This window comes from Elephantulus edwardii, unplaced genomic scaffold (genome assembly GCF_000299155.1).
Source record: "Elephantulus edwardii isolate Elephantulus edwardi_28Jun2011 unplaced genomic scaffold, EleEdw1.0 scaffold00122, whole genome shotgun sequence".
Classification (NCBI taxonomy): domain Eukaryota; kingdom Metazoa; phylum Chordata; class Mammalia; order Macroscelidea; family Macroscelididae; genus Elephantulus; species Elephantulus edwardii.
In genome coordinates this window covers 3,880,656-3,901,052 of record NW_006399872.1, presented here as the reverse complement: position 1 = coordinate 3,901,052, position 20,397 = coordinate 3,880,656, and the positions used below count along the sequence as shown (strand labels likewise).

General features: G+C 40.9%; 1 protein-coding gene across 1 annotated transcript in view; it reads right to left on the bottom strand.

Annotated features, from left to right (window-relative positions):
• Positions 1-19,148, bottom strand: part of DAPP1 (dual adaptor of phosphotyrosine and 3-phosphoinositides) — a 90,704-nt gene extending 71,556 nt beyond the window's left edge. The window contains exon 1 of the mRNA XM_006893110.1: positions 19,040-19,148. Coding sequence (XP_006893172.1) covers positions 19,040-19,140 — 101 coding nt within the window. The 5' untranslated portion in view covers positions 19,141-19,148. The remainder of the gene's footprint in view (positions 1-19,039) is intronic.
• Between the last annotated feature and the right edge of the window lie 1,249 nt (positions 19,149-20,397).

Below are 20,397 nucleotides of genomic sequence, written 5' to 3'. Positions count from 1 at the left end.
CTTAGAAACCGAATCAAGGATTACTATGAGTCAGATCCAAGTTGAGTTGCTTTTTTTAGTTTAACTGAAAGGAGCCCTTGTGGTGTTGTGTATAAAGACTTGACTCCTCATCAGAAGGTCAGTAACTCAACCCTACCAGCCGTTCCACAAGAGAAAAATGGTCTGTTTCTATAAAGACTTAAAGCCTTTAGAAGGTGTTGCTGTGAGTTGGAATTGACTCAACGGCAAGTGTTTTAAAGTAAAAGAAGGAGTCCTTTACATATCACAGCTGGTTAAACTCTCAAGTACTGACTGAAAAAGGTAGCAAATCAAATTGATTCTGAGGCACCTTAGAAAGTCCTGGAAGTCTGCCCCTGAAAGGTCATAGCTTTGAAAACCCTGTGGAGGACAGTTTAGTCTGAAACATATGGGGCTGCTAGGTGTTGGAATTCACTCTTTAACAGGTGGTTTGAATTTAATGTGTCTGAAAACAAACAAAACCTCAAACTCATTGCTGTCTTGTCAGAACCAACTCATAGTTCATTTCCAGTGGGGTTTTAGGAAGTTTTAAATCATACAAGAGGAGACTGCCCACTTTTCTTCCACAGGATCAGAGGTGGATCCAAATCATCAGAGAGATGGTGCCTTTGGGATAGCAGAGCAATTCTGTACACACTAGGCCACAAGGGCTCCTTGTGATAAAAACCATGTCTCCCTGCTCGGAGCTCTGGTGCCCCAAAATGATAGTGTTGAGCTGTTATCTCAGTTCTGACTGTTTGAATCCATCAGCGAGTCTAAGGTAGGAAGATCAGAAAATTCCTCTCATGTAATTTACAGCCTTGCAATTATTTGCTATGCTCCAGAGGGCTGGATAATGACTAAGGATGAGAGAAGAAGAATCAATGCCTTCGAGTTGTGGTGCTGGAGAACAGTCTTGAACAAACCATGGACCGCCAAGAAAACAAACAGATCTGTCTTGGAGAGGGTAAAAGCAAGTTTCTCCTTGGAGGCTAACATTTTGAAGCTCTGGCTCACATCCTTTGGCATGTGGCCAGGAAGGACGATCCTTTGAGAAGGACTTCATCCTAGGAAGGGTGGAGGGACAGCGCAGAAGAGGAAGACCCTAGAGGAGATGGATTGATACAGTGACTGGGGCAATGCAGGTTGGTGTGTTGGAGTCAGTGAGACTGGCTCAGGATAGGGCAGGCTTCAGAGCTGTTGTACTTAGGGCTGCTATGAATCCCAGGTGACTCGACAGCACATAACAACAATTTACAGCTTCAGAAATCCAGTGGAGGGTCAGCTTTGAGTCAGTTCAGAGTTCACAGCAGTGACTTCGAGTTTGAATATCCCTCCTAGAAAAAAACCCACCCATTAGCTTGGGTAATTTTTCTTTTCTTCTACATTTTTGTCCTGTGTTTGAATAACTCTAAACTGACACAAGACTCTTGGTCATTTTGTCTAAATTTTGCTAACAATGTGGACCTCATTAATTATATTTGGTGGTAAATTTATTCCATCTTTCCATGCTTGATAGGTAGAAAACTCTTATCTACATTGAACTGACATTTCCTGTTTCACAGCATTCCACAGACAGTCCCAGAGTTACTTCTTTAAATGGTAGCTATATAAGTGTTTTAAAGCATTTTGAATGCACTTTCTTTTTTCTATCATCATCAACTTCTACATTCATGACAAGCTTGTAGTTCCTTTACACTCAAGGGCCTTATCCCCTAGGGACCTTATCTCCTTTGGTTTGTGTCATTTTTAAAAAATTGATCTTAAAGAGAGCATAAAACAAAGCAGCCCACATTCTCCGTTACCCTAGCTGCTGGCCCTGCGAGGTTGCATTTGTTTCTTCACAGTTACATCACACTGCTGATTCATTCTGAATTCACTGCTGATTAAAACTCCCAATTAAGTCATTTTCCTTTGATGCTCCATCTAGTCTTGGACTCTCCCTGCTGTACTTACAAGGCTGATTTGTTTTTTTTTAAAAAGAACTAGCTATAATGAAAAACTTCTCTACTACTGGGGAATACCAAGTGAATGGACATGGTAATGAGGGAGCAAACTTGAAGAGGAAAGATCGCTGTAATCTTAGAATGCCAAGAGAAGTGATGTTCTAATTCTCTCTAATAATTTAGCTTACTGTTATCTATAATGGGAGCTCTAATAACCTAGCAGGAAGGGTCTACACTGTCAGATCTAAGGCCCAAGGTTGCAATCTACCAGCTGTTTGGTGAGAAAAGCCGGGCAACCTCCTCCCATGTGACTTCCTGTCTCTGAAAACTTGCTAGAGTCAACTATGAGTTGGTTTCCACATAACTAGAGCAACATTATTTAGAATAGTTGGAATCCACTAGCTGTTTGGCCTGAGAAATATCCTCCTGGGATATTTTAAGCCTTTGAAAATCTACCTGCTAGTGGGTCAGCAACAAGTCAGTTCTGACTTGATGGCACACAATGACATTATTTATTAGCTATGTGACAGCCCCCCACACACACACCTATTTAGACCCACACAATCAACTATCTCAGACTTTTGTGCACAACTACTAATTTTAAGGTGGTGTGGACTCTCCTTTAAGGAAGAAAGGTCTGGTAATCTATTTCTATAAAGGTGAAAACCAAGAAAACGGTATAGAGCTCAATTCTATCCTCGTGAGGCTGCCCTGGGTCAGAACCAACTCACCAAGAGCAACAGCTTTGCAACTGTGCTTTTGTTTTTATTTTAAAGATAATTAGTAACAATAATAAAAACTCTACCTTTTTATGTTCATGCTGTAGTGTCCTTTGTCTTTTACAAACATTCCACATGATTCTATTAAATCTTATAGACGAGAATAAATTACTTCACTAAATTGGTCAATATATCATGAATATTCCAGGCAATTTGCCATATATTGGAAATACAGATCTACGGAGTGGATTAAGTGGATTAAGATTCATTTTCCTGAACAGAAAAACAAAACCAAAACAACTTTTTTCCTTACTTTTTGTAAAGAAGTAAAAAAAGGCCAAGAAACACTACTATTTATAACAAAACACTAAATGCAATGCTCTATTTTCCCCAAGGTCAACACATTGCCTTAATTATGTCTCCAGGAGGAACAGGGGCTAATTCAGCTTCAAAACAATGAGATTACCAAAACCAGCAGCTGACCTTGAAAGAAATATGGTAGTATCCTCGTCTTCCCACAATCCAACAACAAACTAGGAGACATTCACCCACCTACAAAAGAATTTTTACAGATGCCTCTCAAGAAAGGTATAGGAGAAAGCAAGACTCTTACAGGTGTTGCAAACATACTCACCACTAATCAAAAGGTTGGAAATCTGAGTCTAGTCAGGGGCATCTCAAAAGAAAGAATGTATTTTCAAAAAATCAGCCATTGGATATCATGTGGGGTCTAGTTCTATGTTGACTTACATAGAGTCAAGATAAGCTGGAGTCACTCAAGGAAAAATAGTTTGGTTTGCAAAGACAGGAGAGGAGAGCACCCTTATCCTCACATTATAGTGGCTAGAACCTTTAGGCAATCACTCTAGTTTACTGGAACCTTTACAGTCTCTTAGGGAGCTCTGGTGGCTTAGTAGTAAGGAATTGTGCTGCCAATCTAAAGGCTTAGAGTTTGAATCCTGGGTAATCTTTTGTGTGATTTACTTCCTCTTAAAATCTGCAGGAGTGCCAGATATGAGTCAACTCTGACTCAAAGGTACATAATAACAACAGCCCTTTATCCATTCATTAATGAGCTTCCAATAAGTTCTCAGAGGCAGTAAATTGCGTGGGAGGAGATTATCCATCCTTCTATCTCAAAGCAACTGGTGGATTTGAACTACATGCCTTTCGGGTTGCAACACAGCTTCTTAGAGTCTTATAATGGGTTAAAACCATAATCAAATTATTAGAATGTAGTAGCTAGCTGCTCCACAGAAGAAAGAGATGCAATCTTCTGTTAAGATCTATAGTCTCGATAACCCAGAAATCAACTCTGCTACCTGTGGCCCACTGATTTTTTTTTTTTATTAACAAGAATTATATTGGTTTGCTTACAAAGCTCATAAGGGAGCATTGGTGGCCTAGGGGCCAGTGGGTTTTCAGAAGCAGTAAATTGCAAAGAAGATTACCCATATCCCTGGACCCTCCCGAGGAGCACCTAGTGGATTCAAATGGCATGCCACTGGGATTGCAAAGATTACTTCTTACCACTAGGCCACCAGAGCTCCCTAAAACCCACCCTAGACCTGGAGATTTATAATCTGGATTGATCAAGACCCCAGGGTAATTGTTCAGTATTTTAGAATTAGAGATGCACAGATGTGAAGGACTTTTGATCCTAATTATTTTACATAATTAATTTCACTACTCTTGATAATTTGAGTTCAGTGTTTGGCATGTGAAGATGAGGGGAAAGAGATACTAAGTGACTCTGGAGCTCCAGTGGCTTAGTCGTAAGGAATTATGCTGGAAATACAAAGATACACAGTTCAAATCTACCAACTGTTCCACGTAAAAAAGATAGACAATCAACCCTCATGCAATTTCCTTCTTCTGGAAACCTTCTGGAGGCTCAGCTATGGGTTGGTTCTGACTCGAGGGTACGCAAGAAAAACAACACATGACTTTACAATATCATGATGGAAGGATTTACTAGTTAACCTAGAAAATCACTTCATAGCTGCCATCTTATTGATGTGGACAGTAAACCACTTAGAAGGAGCTCATAGAGAACTAGAACAATTCTTCATGCAAACTTCACAAAAGAGAAAGACCATGAGCTGGAGCTTAGAGAAGCATAGGATGCATTAGATACTGAGAGAAAAGGCAATTCAAAGTGAAGGCACAGCATAAGCAAAGCCACTGAGGTTATCATGAGTGCAGTGTCTAACAGGAAACGAATGCCTAGCTGGAATAGTCTACACTGGGGAGTGATAGCAGCATAGTGCTAGAGAAGCAGATGAGCACCAGAAACAATTTTATAATATAAAACAGGAGTCCTGTGACCAGAGTACATTTCTCATAAAACTGCTTAATACTGTATGTCTTCGAGTATTCAAACATTTTATATCACATTTTTCTTCTTTCAGGCAAGAAAAAGAGTTGGCATAGAATCTAGATTTTCTCATATGAGAGTTATAAAGAGGACATACACTGAGACCCAATGCAAGAACAGAAACTCCAGATTGGGTGAAAGCAGCTAAAATGTCCTGTTGCAAGAGAGCCAACAAAAGCTAAGATCTTTCTCTCTCTCTCTTATTCTAAAAGTTATTTTCACTTTTGAATGACAGTGACTTATTCTCTGAACTATCTAAACCAAACATGAAAAATACATGATGGGCATTGCCATGTCCTTCTCTAAATCTGTGGAAAACATAAATTTAATTCCTATCTTCTTTTAGAATGACACTGGGCTGGGCCTCCGAATCCCTCTGAATGGTAATAGACCAAAAAGTGAATCTCTTAGGCATTACCATTCTAAGCAATCTCTATTTAGGTTTATCTATGCACTTGCTGCGAAGGGTCAAGGACTGAAGCCTTCAGTATGTACTGAGGCTCAATGTCAAGAAGACAAAGATTCTCACCACTGGACCAATTGGCAGCGTCAGGATGGATGGCGAAGAGATTGAGATTGTTCACAGCTTCAGTTTGCTTGGCTCCACAGTCAACACTCTTGGCACCAGCAGTCAGGAAATCAAAAAGCGTATCACGATGGGAAAGTCTGCCGTTAGGGACCTCTCTAAAGTACTCAAGAGCAACGGTGTCTCTCTGGAGACTAAGGTGCACCTGATACAAGCCATGGTCTTTGCAATCGCTTGTTATGCATCAGAGAGTTGGACAATGACTAGAGAGGACAGAAAGAGAGTTGACGCCTTTGAGCTGTGGTGCTGGAGAAGAGTACTGAATGTACCATGGACTGCCAGGAAAACTACAGATTCATCTTGGAGAGGATTAAACTAAGCTACTTCTTGGAGGCAAGGATTCTGGGGCTTCGTCTGACATACTTTGGACATGTTGCCAGGAGGGACGGGTCCTTGGAGAGGGACATCATGCTTGGGAGGGTGGAGGGACAGCGCAGGAGGGGAAGACCCTCTATGAGGTGGATTGATTCAGTGACTGGGGTAATCAGGATGGGTGTGTCAGAGGCGGTGCAGTTGGCGCAGGACAGAGCAGGGTTTAGGGCTGTTGTGCATAGGGTCGCTATGAGTCGCAAACAACTCGACGGCACATAACAACAACAACAATCCTTAACATTCAGGGACCTCTCAAAATGATTGAGGAGTAATGATGTAAGTCTGAGGACTAAGGTGAGCCTGATTCAGGCTATGGTCTTCACAGTCACTTGCCATGTATCTGGGAGCTGGACAATGACTAAAGATGACAGAGGATTGATGCCTTTGAGCTGTGGTTTTGGAGAGGAGTGCTGAAGATCACATGGACTGACAAAAGAATAACAGATATGTCTTTAAAAGGTTGCAGCCAGAGCATTCGTGGCAAAGATGATGAAGATGAAGATGAAGATAGATGAAGATGAAGATGAAGCTTCATCTCAAATACTTTGGACCTGTTGCCAGGAAAAGTTATTCCTTGGAGGAAGACATCATACTTAGCAATGTGGAGGGGTGGCAAAAGAGGGGAAGACCCTCGACCAGGTGGGTTGCCCCAGTCACTGTGGCAAGAGGCTTGAGTGTGCTAGAGATTGTGAGGATGGTACAGTGCTACATTGTTCATAGGTCGCTATGCATCATACTTGCTTTGATGGCACCTAACAACAATAACAATAACAACAGATTTCTTAGCATTTGGATAATTTCATGGCACGTTTGGGCCACTGATTACATTTGTTCATTGAGTTGGTGCTAGATGTTTTAGTTTTGTGGAAAATTACAAAATTACGTGACTTAGCCTTCAAAAAAGGGTAGATTTTAGGATAAGGAAATAAACGTCTTGTTCAGCTCAGTAGCTATCACCTGGCAATTCGTATTTATGTCAGATTATAACATATCTAAAGCAAGACTTTGTTGTTAGGTGGTGTGGAGTCTATTTTGAATTATAGTGACCCCATGTGATAGAAGAGAACTGCCTCAGGGGGTTTCCTGAACTGTAAGCACAGCTGGAGCACAAGTTTTTGATGAGCACTTGATTGTTGAACTACCAAACTGAAAACAAAACAAAACTCACAGTCTTTGAGACAATTCTGCCTTCTAGCAGCCCTCCATGAGGATTCCAAAGCTATAATTTTTACAGGACACTTCCCGTTGCTCTCCCTCGGAGCCTATGATGGGTTTGAATCAACAGAGACACCGCAGGCACATTGCCTTTTTGGTTAGTGGTGCAACACTATGGATTATGCCTTCAGAATGCCACTGGAACAAGATTATGTTGTCTATACAAGCATGTTAAGGTCCATATTCACAAGTGTGAATTTACCGTTCCACTGAAGACAGTGACGGGCCCTTTCAAATGGAGCTAACAGAGAAGAGGTCCTGCAAAGGATTTTGAAAGTTTAGATAAGACCCCTTGAAATGCCTGAGCGGTGCAAATGATTAAACCCAGTCCAAAGGCTGGTGGATCAAACCTACTAAGTAGTATGCTGGAATGAAAGGTCTAGTGCTGTGTTTCTGATGGCAACTGCCTTTTATTGAAGGGGATGCGGCCTTAGGCAGGAGTCGTGTAAAGGAGAGATGAGGCTGAGGAAAAGTTCCCCGCATTCTTTCCAACTGAGACGTTTCCATAATAGAACCAGATTGTCAGTGGTTTTCCATATTCCTATTCTAAAAACCTGCATTTATGTATGCTAATAAGCCAAGCTAAATGTTGAGCCCAGCTGCCCTAGCAAACACTTTTGATGGATGGCAGAAGCAGAGTATGCGAGCATCTCATCAAACAGTTAACAAAAGTTTCCGGGTGGGAGTCAATACTCAGCTATCAAAAACAAAACTGAGAGGGAGAAGTGGATTCTGTGGGAGTAGGGAACCTGGATAAACCTGTTCTCGAAGGAGTCTCAGGAATGAAGACGTTCGGCTCCCAACAGATGAAAACACAGAGACAGACTGAGACAAAGACTCAAGAGACGTGTTGTTTCCCAGGAAAGCAGACACATGAAAGTCAAACATCTGTGAAGAGAGAGACAGAGACTTCAAAACTGGAACAGGAGAGCATTCAAAGCCCACACGATTAACCTGAAACATATGTTGTTAGGTGTCATTGAATCACTCTCATAGTAGCCCTATGCTCAACAGAATGGACCATACCTGATCCTGTGTCATCCTCACAATCTCTGCTGTGCTAGTCAAGATGTCAATCCACCCCTGTTACAGTCAATATGCCAACCCATCTCTTTTATAATAGCCCTCTACTTTACTACTAAGCCCAGCCCCTCCTAACAACATGTCCAAATTACATGAAATGAAATCTCTGTGTCTTTGCCTTCTTTTTTTTACAATTTGACTGTATTAGAAAATGGCTTCTTTTGTTATGAAAGAAGAATTTGGTGATGTCTTACTGTTATTACTGAATGTCTGTGGGTTTTTTAAAAATATTTTTTTAATGCAACGTATTTTTTTTACAGCTTATTCTCTCATTTTTTTCCCATTCATTCATTGTTGCAAATTTTCCTCCCTGCCCGCTGCTCCCCCCAGTTTGCTTTTTCTTTGAAAAGAAAGAAAAAAATCTTTTATTGTTACACAATACATACACACACATACACACACCCAGCACAGTCCCTAGTCCGCTTTACTATGCATTTCCTTTTCTGGAATCCTGTCATGAAAATAATACCTAATCATATATTCCTTTTCAACAGTTCTCTCCCTTATCTGATTCAATGTAGTATACATTACTTATCACTTCTTTTCTTAGGTTCCCCCCCAACCCCGATGTCAGTCCTGTTTTACAACAGTGGCACTAAGCAGTACTTGTCCTTTTGTGACTGAGATATTTCACTCAGCATAATGTCCTCCAAGGTCATCCATTTTTATAATAGTTCATGAGTTCTTTTAAGGAACACTCTAGCTGGATTTTTTTGCTGTTGTTATGTACCATCATATCAGAGCTGGCTCATACCTTCAGTAAATCACATGAGAGGCTATTGTCTTTCTCACTCGGAGCAGCTGTTGTTTTCTTACTGCCTGCTTTGGGAATGGCAGTGCAAATTCTAACTACTAGGTCACCAGAGCTCACCTATTTTGGGGGAACATAAATGGTGACTCAAACAGAGAGAACCAGGTGACAGAAGCAGACATAAGAGAGAAGCACTTAAAGTAGGCATGCAAGAAGAGACCCACAGACTGGACTGAGAGATGTCTCAACACCCTCAGGGAAGTAGAGGCAGATTTGGAGAGACCAAAGAGACCAAGCCATTGATGAGGGCGAGGTCTTGGGGAAGGAACTGCAAATCACTTCTTCCTAAAGTGTCTTCTATTCAGTTCAGTTCAGTCACACAGTGCAGGAAGTGCTGCAAGGTCTAAAGGTCATCCCTGTTCCCTCAAGGTGGCTGGGGCTCTGGGAACATTTATTTCACAATGGGAATAAAGTTTGCAGATGACTTAGAAGACTTTGTAGACAGGAGTTTGAGGAGGCTGTAGAATGACTGGGCAGGGACCCTAAAACCAAAGTTCTCTTAGGAGGCCTTATGGCCCAGCCGAATCACACTTAACTCTGCTGTTACTCTGGTTACCCTCTTGCAGCCTGTACCTCACAAAAGGGCTGTTGCAGGGTGATTGTCTATAGATGATGGTTGCTTTTGGCAACTGACCATGGAGGGTTCCATCCAAGTGACACTGAGAGTTACTCTCAGGACCTTGAGGTATGTTGTTATCAGGTGCCTTGGAGTTGAGTATGACTCACAGTGGCCCGATCAACAATAGATCTAAACCTTGCCCTATCCTGCACCATCCTTATAATTTCTGATGTTCTTGAGTCCACCATTCCAGTCATTATGTCACTATATCTCATTAAGGGTCTCTTCCTCCTTCACTGATCCTCAACCTTCTTAAGCATGATGTCCTTTTCCAAGGACTGGCCCCTTCTAACAACATGCCCAAAGTATGTGAGACCAAGTTTCACTCTCCTTGACTTCAAAGAGCACTCTGGCTGCACCATTTCCAAGGCATACTTATTTGTTCTTTTGGCAGTCCATGAGACTTGTGTTTATAGTTTTGCTATTAGAGGTCCAACATTTATTGGCCATTTGTTGTATTGGGGAGTGATTTGCATGTTGCTTCTTACTTTACAGTTTAGGTATGTATCCGATTGCTTGTTTATTGTTTGCTGTTAAGAGTACAGCACTTGTCTGCTAGTGCTGTATTGAGATGACTTCCAAGTTGCAGTAATGCTGAAAGTTATGCCATAGGGTTTCAGGTACCAGCAGGGTCACCAGTGGTGGACAAGTTTCAGGGAAACTTCCAGATTCAAGACAGATTTAAGACTTCAGGTATAGGAAACTCAAATTCCTTGCCATTGAGTCATAACTGACTCAGAGCTGATCCTTCAGTGAGGTCTGGACACTAAATTACAAGAAAAGAGATTTCCCGTCTTTCTCTTGCAGAGCTACTGGTGGATTCAAACTATCAAAGAGGAGTCTCTTGTGGGTTAGCAGAACAACTCTCTATGGATTATGCTACTCACCAAAGCTCCCTTCATGTATAAGAAGGAGCCTAAAGTTTTGAGGATGTGAAAAAAATACAAGCAGATCCTTATTTCAAGAGTTATTATCTCTTCATTACATGATTCTGATGATACCTATAATTTGTCCCACCAGTAAAAACATTTGGGTGTAAGAAAAGAAACAAAACCCAAAACCAAACATTCAGGTGTAAAGAGAATTGAGTGAATCTGATGGTGATTAATACAAATACATCACTAGTGTTGGTGTAGTGGGGGAGCTTGTTGGCTGGTGTCAGGTGTCCTGAGTTTTAGTTTTGACTGAGACTCAACTTGAGAATTCTAGCATGGTTAAGGAACTGTTGGGTTTGGATGGAGCAGACAGATATCAACAATCTACAGCCCCGCTCCTAAGGGACTGTCAAAATGAACTTACTAAACTCTGGTCTAGCACCAGAGGCCAAAACCTATAGTGCCTCAGGGCTGATACCTGCAAATATGTTTTTAAATTACACAGAGAATCAACCCAAAACATATGCTCAAGTTTTAGAGAGTCAGAACCTTAAAAGTACTGCATAAAATCTATAAATTCAGGGATTTATAGTGACGATGTAAACAAAGAACATAATAGAAGATAGCTCTGAGACCCTATGGCTTTCAACATTTCTTTGATCCCATTTTTGAAAATAGAACAAAAGCTGCAGGGTTAGTTCTTGTTTGGCTATGAATCACTTGTGCTCAGTGGAATGACAAGGTTTCTACCTTGTTCCTTTCTCGATCTTCCCTGGTCATCTCTACTCTAGTTTCTTATCCACCCATCTTGGAAATCCCTTCACTCAGTTTTTTCTGGCTCTAGATCCATTATCACCACCAGACTTAAACAATCAGTTTAATCTTGTGGAAAACAAAACTTGATGGCCATGGAATTCCCCATTTCTACAACCACTCAAGGATTCCATAACATCAACTGATCCAACCTTCTGATCTATCTAAGGTCCTCTGGAATCTAGACTGAGCAGGCTTGAATGTTGGGAAACAGGTTGACTCAGAAAATACTTGATTAGGAATGGGGAAGCTACCCTAGCACGAAGCAAGAACAAAATTATATGAGCAAAACCAAGTTCATCTGTGTGTATGAGTGTGTTTATAGAAAATATTTCAAAAAGCCTAGAATGAAGTCATATCTGACCAACTTTTTTGCTATTTTCCTGTTTGCCAAATTTTCTTCAATTAGTACATATTTATACTATTTACCTGTTTATTATTAATAATTTCACACATACAGGAAAGTAGAAAATAGTACCCACATATCCATTTTTGGCAGAATAATTTTTATTTAACATTTTGCCATATTTCCTTTGCCTATTTTTAGGTGCATAGTTTCAAAGGAAATGACTGCCATCACATTTTAACCTAAATAGTACAGTCTGTGTTATAAATATAATTATTGTTGTAAATAATTTTAAACAAAGATGGTCTAGAAAAGATAATGGGGACAGATGCTTGCAGAGTGGAGTCAGGTGGAGCATAACCACAGAGGAGATGATCAAACCCAAGGGTAGGCAGTTCAAATCCACCAGCAGCTCCACAGGAGAAAGATGGGCAGTTTCTGTCTGTATGGTTTACAGCCATCGGAAGGTCACCATGAGTTGGTTGCAACTCGAGTGCACATAGTAACGGCAATAACTGTTTCAGGTTGAATGCTGGTGGCATAGTCTGTAAGATGTTGTGCTGCTACCCAAAACACTGCATCTCTCTGGGGGGTCTGAATCCACTCCTGGTTCCTCAGGAGAAAGATGCATAATCTTCTTCTGAACAGGTTAAAGCTGTGGAAACCACTGGAGGATCTACTATGACCCAATTCAAACTTAACAGCAGTAAGTGGTTTTAGGTCAGCATCTGGAGTTGTCCTTACATACCATCAAGTCAAAACCGCTCATAACTGACCTTCCAGTGAGTTTTCAGAGGTAGTAAATTGCACAGGAGGGGACTTCCCATCTTTCTTCGGTGGAACAGCTCGTGGATTCAGACCAGGTGTCTTCGGATTGGCAGTGCAACTTCTTACCACTAGCTATTAGAGCTCCTTTCATCTGGGCATAGGAGTCAGAAATGTACAAACTCAGAATAGAAATCTATCCTCTGGTGGAAGCATGAAAAGAGCTTACCCTTAAAAATGAAAAAAAACACCCTAAAATGCTAAGGGCATGAATGTAAAACTAAAGACTAGAGCAGGAAAGTCAGTTGGGAGCTTTTTTACAGGGCAAAGTGGGAGGTAAACATGACAAGGTTGACTGAGCACTAACACCAAACCTGGAATCTCTCCAGCCCCCAGTACCATAGCAGATGGGCTCCAGGGTCAGAGCAAACCTGGCTTCTCTTTATCCCCTCAATACTCATTGTGTTTGCCATGTTCCCTATTCATGCTCATGTTATCTTTTTCCTTTGTAAGATACCACTGTCTTGCTTTCAGCTGTCAAAAATAGTACTGGTTCAAAAGTCATCTTCTCCACTTCACTGATCCTTCTTCCTGTCTGCCATTTGTAGGGTGTTATTACCATTGCATGGTTACAACCCTCAGCTCTTTTTAGCTTGCAATCCACCCATACACGTGTGGTCTGTGTCCTCTGCACTGTGCACTCCCAGAGGGGACAGTTGACAGCCAGTTCTTTCTTTTGGTGTCCTCTATTTTATATAACATCATCATCCAAAGGATGGATTTATGAATGGATGGAAAAATGAATGGATGAAACACAAGGACCCCACCCATGGAGAACCCTGTGTGGACAGATTTCCATATGTAGTGGGAGGAAGCCACCACCACCCGGAGGAGGAACAGAAAACACAACTGAAGAGGAAATTCACTCAAGCCAAGGAGAGGCCACTCTCTACATGGTCGCAAACTATCACAGAGCCACAGGAGAACCATCTTCCGTTTTTAGACTCCAAGATTACAGAACTGTGTGCAGAAAGGGAACAAGCTTTAATGCTTGAATTGGTATTGATATTCTGTAAACAGGTTCCCTTAGAAAGCCTTGAATTACTACATTTTTCTTAGCCCATTCAGCTTCTCTAATCGTGACAGCTACACAAAACTCTGTAAGATTTTATTAATTAGGTATTGAGCTGGCTTTGTGTGCACATGCTATAAACTATGTGAAGACCAGACTAATATCTTTCAGAAATCAAGTTTTTGGGTATTAGTAGCTAGTGGGTAAGGAGCTACACCAACCCAAAGGCACGTAGTTAGAATCCACCAGGGGAAAGGTGAGCTATCTCTTCCTGTATGATTTACAGCCTCTGAGAACACACTAGAGGGGCTAGTTATGAGTTAGTTCTGACTAGACAGCAATGAGTAGAGTTTCTGAGTAATCAGAGGACTTTTTCTCTCAGTCTACATTTGACCTAATAAGTAAAGCTAGCATAATAATAGAGAGAGAGGAAAAAATAGTTGCTATCAAGTTGATCCTGTGACCTCAAGTGTGTGGAACGGCACTCCTAAAGTTTTCTGTGACTGAGTTTTCAGAAATGGATAGACAGCCAGGCCTTTCTCCACAGGGGATTCTGGGTGCATTTGAAATACCAACCTTTCTATTAGCAGTCTGAGACATCAACTGTATTACCTAGGCACCCCAAGAAAAAAAAGAGTTTAGATGAAAATTAGTAGTAGTTAAAAGTTTCAGTATACATACACAGCTTTGAGCAAAACTCTTAGGCTTAATGTTCAGAGTACTATAATCATATGGTAACAACTCTGTCCCTCTGTTTTATCATCTATAAATATGGATGACAGCACCTACTTCACAGTGATGCTGTATGAATAAAATACGTTCAAACATGCAAAGGGATTAAAATAGTGTCTGGATCACAGTAAGCACCCACTCAGCATTACTCTCTGCCATTATTAGAACATGATGAGTTTGGCGAGTTCTGGAAGGCAGCATCACACAGGGAAAGAGCACCAGTGTTTGAATTAATCAGGTCTAGATGTGACTAACAGGTCTATCAAGGGAAGGGTGAAACCAAGCTGGTCCTTGGAAGCAAGGATTTTGAGACTGTCTCACATACTGTGGCCAGGAGGGACTGACCAGTCTTTGGAGAGGGATATCATGCTTGGAAGGGTTGAGGGACAGCACAGGAGAGGAAGACTCTGGATGAGATAGATTGATATAATAACTGGGGAAATGAGGGTAAGTGTGTCAGGGACAGTAAGACATGCTCAGGATAGAGCAGGTTTCGGAGCTGTTGTGCATATCGTCACTATGAGTGGTAGTAGATTCAATGGCACATAACAACAACAAGATGTGGTTCTCTGCTCCAACACTTACCAGGTCTGAGACTTGGGCATTTAACTTATTTTGCATTTTCTAAATGAGCCTAATAATAATTGGATTTAAGGTATTGCTGTGAAGGTTCAGTGATGGAATGCATGTGAATGGCAAGGTTCTGCTGTGTGTAGGTGGTCAAAGAATAGTTACCATCAGGGAGACAAACAGGTTTGATGGAATGAGAATGGGTTTTGGACTCAAATGCTGTGGGGTTTTAGTCAGCTGGCAACTGCACTCCTCCAAACTCTTCTCATCATTAAAGGTGGAAAGTTAGTGCGGACATTTAATGGCACCACCTTGCTTTTCTAGGTCTCATAAGCTTTCCACTTCTGTCACTGTGCAACCTTACCACTTTTCTGCTGCTTTTTTTAGTAGAAAATATTTGCCTTCTCCCAGACAGGTTTCTGGCAGTTACAGATTTTATCATATATGCAAAATCCCTTCTTCATGATAGGGGCTTATTGTGGTAGTCAGCAAAGCACAATCTGAGGGCCAACACTTTCTTGCCATGTGTATGTATGCCTACTGCAAGTCAAGAAAGGTTTTACTTCCTTTTCAGCTATTGGATAAAGAAGGGAAATTTGGAACTCATGAAAATGATAACTCACATTTTGAGACCCATGAATTGTTTTTGTCCTTGAACACAGGAGGGCTGATTTGTTTCTTTGTTGCCTTTCCCATCTTTCACATGACATTGGCAGATGTGAGTGAGAGAGATCACACACAAGCCTGAACTTTTCTTAGGGCTCTTTTAGAACTAATCTGCTGACCCCTAGTTTATCTTCTGTGAAGATTAAGGAGTAGTGAATAAAAGACCTTTATTGTTTTAAATCCAGTTTCTTGACTCTGGTTAACATAGTCAAGAGCTTTGTTTCTTTTTCTTCTTCTTTCTTTTTTTTAAGATAATGTTTGAGTTTGAGGAAAAATATATACAACAAAGCAAATATAGGATTCCTTACGAATCTTATACGAACGAGCCTGACTGTGTAATTTCAATATTTACCTGAAAGAATCTGAAAGTATTCTCATTTTTGTGTTTAGAGTTAAATAGTTATCTTACAGGAATGTTTACTATAGGTGAATACATGCTGAGATTGAAAATTATTAATTAGCTAGGAAATCAATGCCAGCTTAACACTTAGGTGATGTCTCTAGGGTCAAAAAATTTGTTTTATTTCTCTGTCTCTTTATTCTGAAAGCAATCGTGTGACCACTGTTCCTCCAAGTCTTGCTTCTCACCTATTTTTCTCCACACCCCTTTGCCCCTCACCATTGTCCTCACTTCCCACCTTCTCTCCTAAATCCTACATTGCCAAAGTGTAACTAAAGCTCACAGCAATTTAAAATTGTCTTATTTCTGCTTTGCTTTTAGCCACTGAACTACTAAAGAACATGGATACATTTACAATGAAAGAAAATAGGTGTTTTTCAAACTGACAATTTATAAATGAGCCATGGAAATGGCTGGTGAGTTGCTTCAGAAAAAAATTTGTGCTCTGAGCAACTTGGTAAACGTCTTAGAAAGGCAAATGATAGATTTACTGTAATTAGAGCTCTATTATAACAAAATATGTATTCCAAGAAAGATATTAGGGATCAAAGAACAAAGGGAAAATTATGATATCATTTAAATTCAACCACTAACTTACTTGTTTATATCTACCAAGAGTGTGCAGGTAAAAAAAATTATTAAAACCATAATTTTAACAACGAAGTCACTGGCGAATTACATGAATTTTGCCTTTACTGAGTTGTGTTGTTTGGTTTTTTTTTTTTAACTGAATTAATCAGAAGTTTTGGCACAGATTATCACCAATAGGTCAACGGTTCAAAGTAAAAGCTTCATTTACACTAAGAGTTTTGCTGCCAAGGGACTTTTCTCACCCATGCGAATGCAGATGATCAAACACAGAAGAAATATAGGTTAATGATTCAGTTAGTCTCTGAGTACTTTCATCTGGATTCACTGTCTAGACTTTGTGGCACCTGTTTTGGGTGCTCAGGGCTCTCACGTCTTCAGTTTGGAGACTAAATCTAACAAAGACAAAGAGAACCAAGAACTCCAATTGCCCAGTGAGGGGAGATTGCTTTATAGCAGGAGATCCTGGGTGGTGCAGAGTTAACACATTCAGGTGCTAAATGAAAGGTTGGAGTTTGGGATCCACACAAACGTGCCTCAAAAAGAAAACTTGGTGCTCTACTTCCAAAGGCTCCCAGACATTGAAAACCAGATTTAATATAGTTCTACTCTGACATACAGGGGTCACCAGGAGACAGAATTAGGTTAGGAGAAACTAGTTCTTTTATTTTATTGAAAAATTCTACCTGCTTTACCATTTCAAGGTACAGTTCAATTACTAAATCCAAAGACAGAAATTATGGAGAACTTTTACCTAACACAATGCAGAAACATGCAATATCTGCGGCCTTAATACAAAGAGATTCCATGCATCTTTCAAGTATATCAGAAATTTTGAGGATGGCAAAGGTTATGGCGAGGTTCATATTTGTTCTTCATAGGGTCACTATGACTTGTAGTCCATTCAGTGGTTCCTAACAAGAGCAAATGTTAAGAGGCCTTAGCAGGTTGGAATGCTGCTCTGCAATTTGATGCAGGACAAGTTGTTCAGCTCTGTGGCTTGGATTATGTATATTTGTAAGAGTAAGATTATTAGCGCTTCTGTGTCATTTGAGTTGGGATTCTTTAGAGCTATGAATCAAGACAAAAGGGTCAGGTTTTATCTTTCCTGAATTACAAGTGTCAAAACCAACTTAGAACATTCCCTGTATTTCAAACTAGTTCAGTTTCTCTAGGAAATCCCCTACTCTTGTGTAGTATTTGCTTCTCGTAATAAATTCTTTTTGATAAATTGTCTCACCTGGGTCCCTTTTTGCTTTTAGTCAGTAAATATTATGTGTAATAAATTCTTTTTGATAAATTGTCTCACCTGGGTCCCATTTTGCTTTTAGTCAGTAAATACGTTATTAACTAATTCAGAATATAGACTTCTCATTTTTTTTTGTTTGTTTCACCTGGTTCCCTTTTAAAGATAGGACTTGATGGTTCCAGCTCAACTCAGAAAGTCATTGTTTTAACCTATTCATAGCTGACTCTCTTTAGGTTTTCTGAAGCTGTTAAGCTACAATGGAGGAGAGAGGCACTAACTTTGGGTTAGCAGCGAAATTCTTTAGAGACTAGGCCACCAGAGCAGAACTGCCCCAGGCCCCACTCCCGTCTCCAAGTAAATAGACTGCACCTACTCTACTTATAAAGGGAGTTCTGGCGGCCTAGCGGTTAAAGGAGTTTCGCTGCTAACCTTAAGACAAACGGTTCAAATTCACCAGTTGCTGGACCATGCACTTCACAGCCTATGACAACTCACCGGAGGGCCAGCTGTGCACCAACTGCTCCGCCATGCAATTTATAGTCTATGAAAACCAGCTAGAGGCTATGTTTCGATTCGGACTATATGGTACACCAACAACAACCTTTATAATCCGTACGAGGCAGGGCGGTTTGTTTTGAACTAATGTATTCTCTTCTTGGATTGTGTATATTTGAAAGACTCCCAGTTGCCCCTATAGACACAGATATACCCAAGAATTCACAAATGCACTGTTGGGAGAAAAATATTTAAGAGATTGTTACACTTCCTCATTCTCTCTTCTTTGAAAAAGTCCCTCTGGCTTACAGTACAGTAAACTGTTTCTTAAACCCGCAATATATTCCACTCAGTCTCTACTGTGCGGCCATCAAAGATTATTTATTCATCAGAACAATGGGTAAATAAGACAATATCGACACACAGACATCCCAGATCTGCCCCTATTCTCAAACAGTGTTCAACAATTTTTATTCTGTTCTCCCGCCACCCCACACCCCCAACTTGCTTGTTATCACATCTGGAAAAACTATCTGTTTTTATGATGTAATTAGTCTCAAACAGGTAAATAACTCACAGGCATAAACCAGAAAAGAGGAGAAATTGAAGGTCAAAGAGGCAGGAAAAACCAGACTGTGTAATTGAAGCAAGAGTTTAGGCGATGAGGAGATGGATGTTTGTAGCAGATGCACTTTGCAAAGTGGGTGTGTTAAGACAGCAATTCTTAACCCCACAAGTCTTACCCCAAGTCTTGGAGCAGCTCGGCGTCTCCATCCAATCCGCCCCACAGGTCTGAGGGATCCTGGCCACTCATCTTCCCTTCTGGTGTTTCTGCTCTGCCCATTCGCGCTCCTCACACTCTTGCATCCACAGAACCCTGCCAGGTGCGAATGGAGCAGACACAGAGAGCCTTGGGCTCTGGGGCTCCGCACACAGGCCTCCCTCGCTCTTCACTGACAGACAACCCTACTGTAGCTGTGAGTCTCCTACGGCTGAGGAAGTGAAACTTGGTTACTCCTCCCAGTGGCACTCACCACCCTAGCCCTGAGGCTCTGGCAGGAGACTTCAGTCAGTCAGGAAGTATGCAGATTTCGGCAGCTAAACTCTGAGCACGCCCACCTCAAGGCCCTCAACCAGTGGTTTCAGTCAAAGGTAATAAAGGATGAGACTTCCTGTCCTCAGCTGAGATTGCACTACCACTCCAGATTCTTCTCATGAGATCAATCACCCTCACCCAAGGAACAAAGTGGAAAGAAACATCAAGAACATTTTAAGTGTCTGTGAAAAATTAGGAGCAAACCCCTAGCTCTCATCCATCAGCTGTGTTTTTAGCATTTTCTCAATATTTCTACTTACTTCCAACATTCATTGATGTTCAGGTTGGGCATGATTCAGAGACAATTATAGTTTCCACAGCTCAAAGATTTGGCAAGAAGACGTAGGAAACGTTGTAAGGGATCATCATGATGCCATCAAATGCATCATGTTAGAACCCCCAGAGCCCTTCAGCTATGTTTCCTTCTCTCTGCTGTGAAGGTCCTCTCAGTGCAAAAGTACTAGAGAGTAACAATGTCAGTTTAAAGACTAAGGTGCACCTGATCCAAGTCCTGGTCTTTTCAATTACTTCCTATGCATCTGAAAGTCATACAATGAATAAGGATGGCAGAAGAATACTTGAGGCCTTCCAGTTGTGATGTTGGAAAAGGTTACTGAATGCTCATGGACTGTCAAAAGAACAAACAAATATGCCTAGGAGAAATTACAACTGGCGTGCTCCTTCAAGGCAAGGATGGTAAAACTCTGTGTCACATACTTTAGGCATACTTTTTTGTTAGGAGGGGCCAGTCCTTGGATAAAGACATCATGATTGGGAAGATAGTGAAAGAAAAGATGCACCATAACCAGATGGATTGACACAATGACTGTAAAAATGGACTCAAGGGTATCAGAGACGATGATGAGGGCACAGGATAAAGGTAAGTTTCAGATTTGTTGTTCATAGTCACTGTGAATTGTGGTGGAGTTTATGGAACACAACAATAGCAAGAGTAATACTGCTTTGTAGGGACCTCTGGTGGCCTAGTGGGTAAGCAGTTGTCCT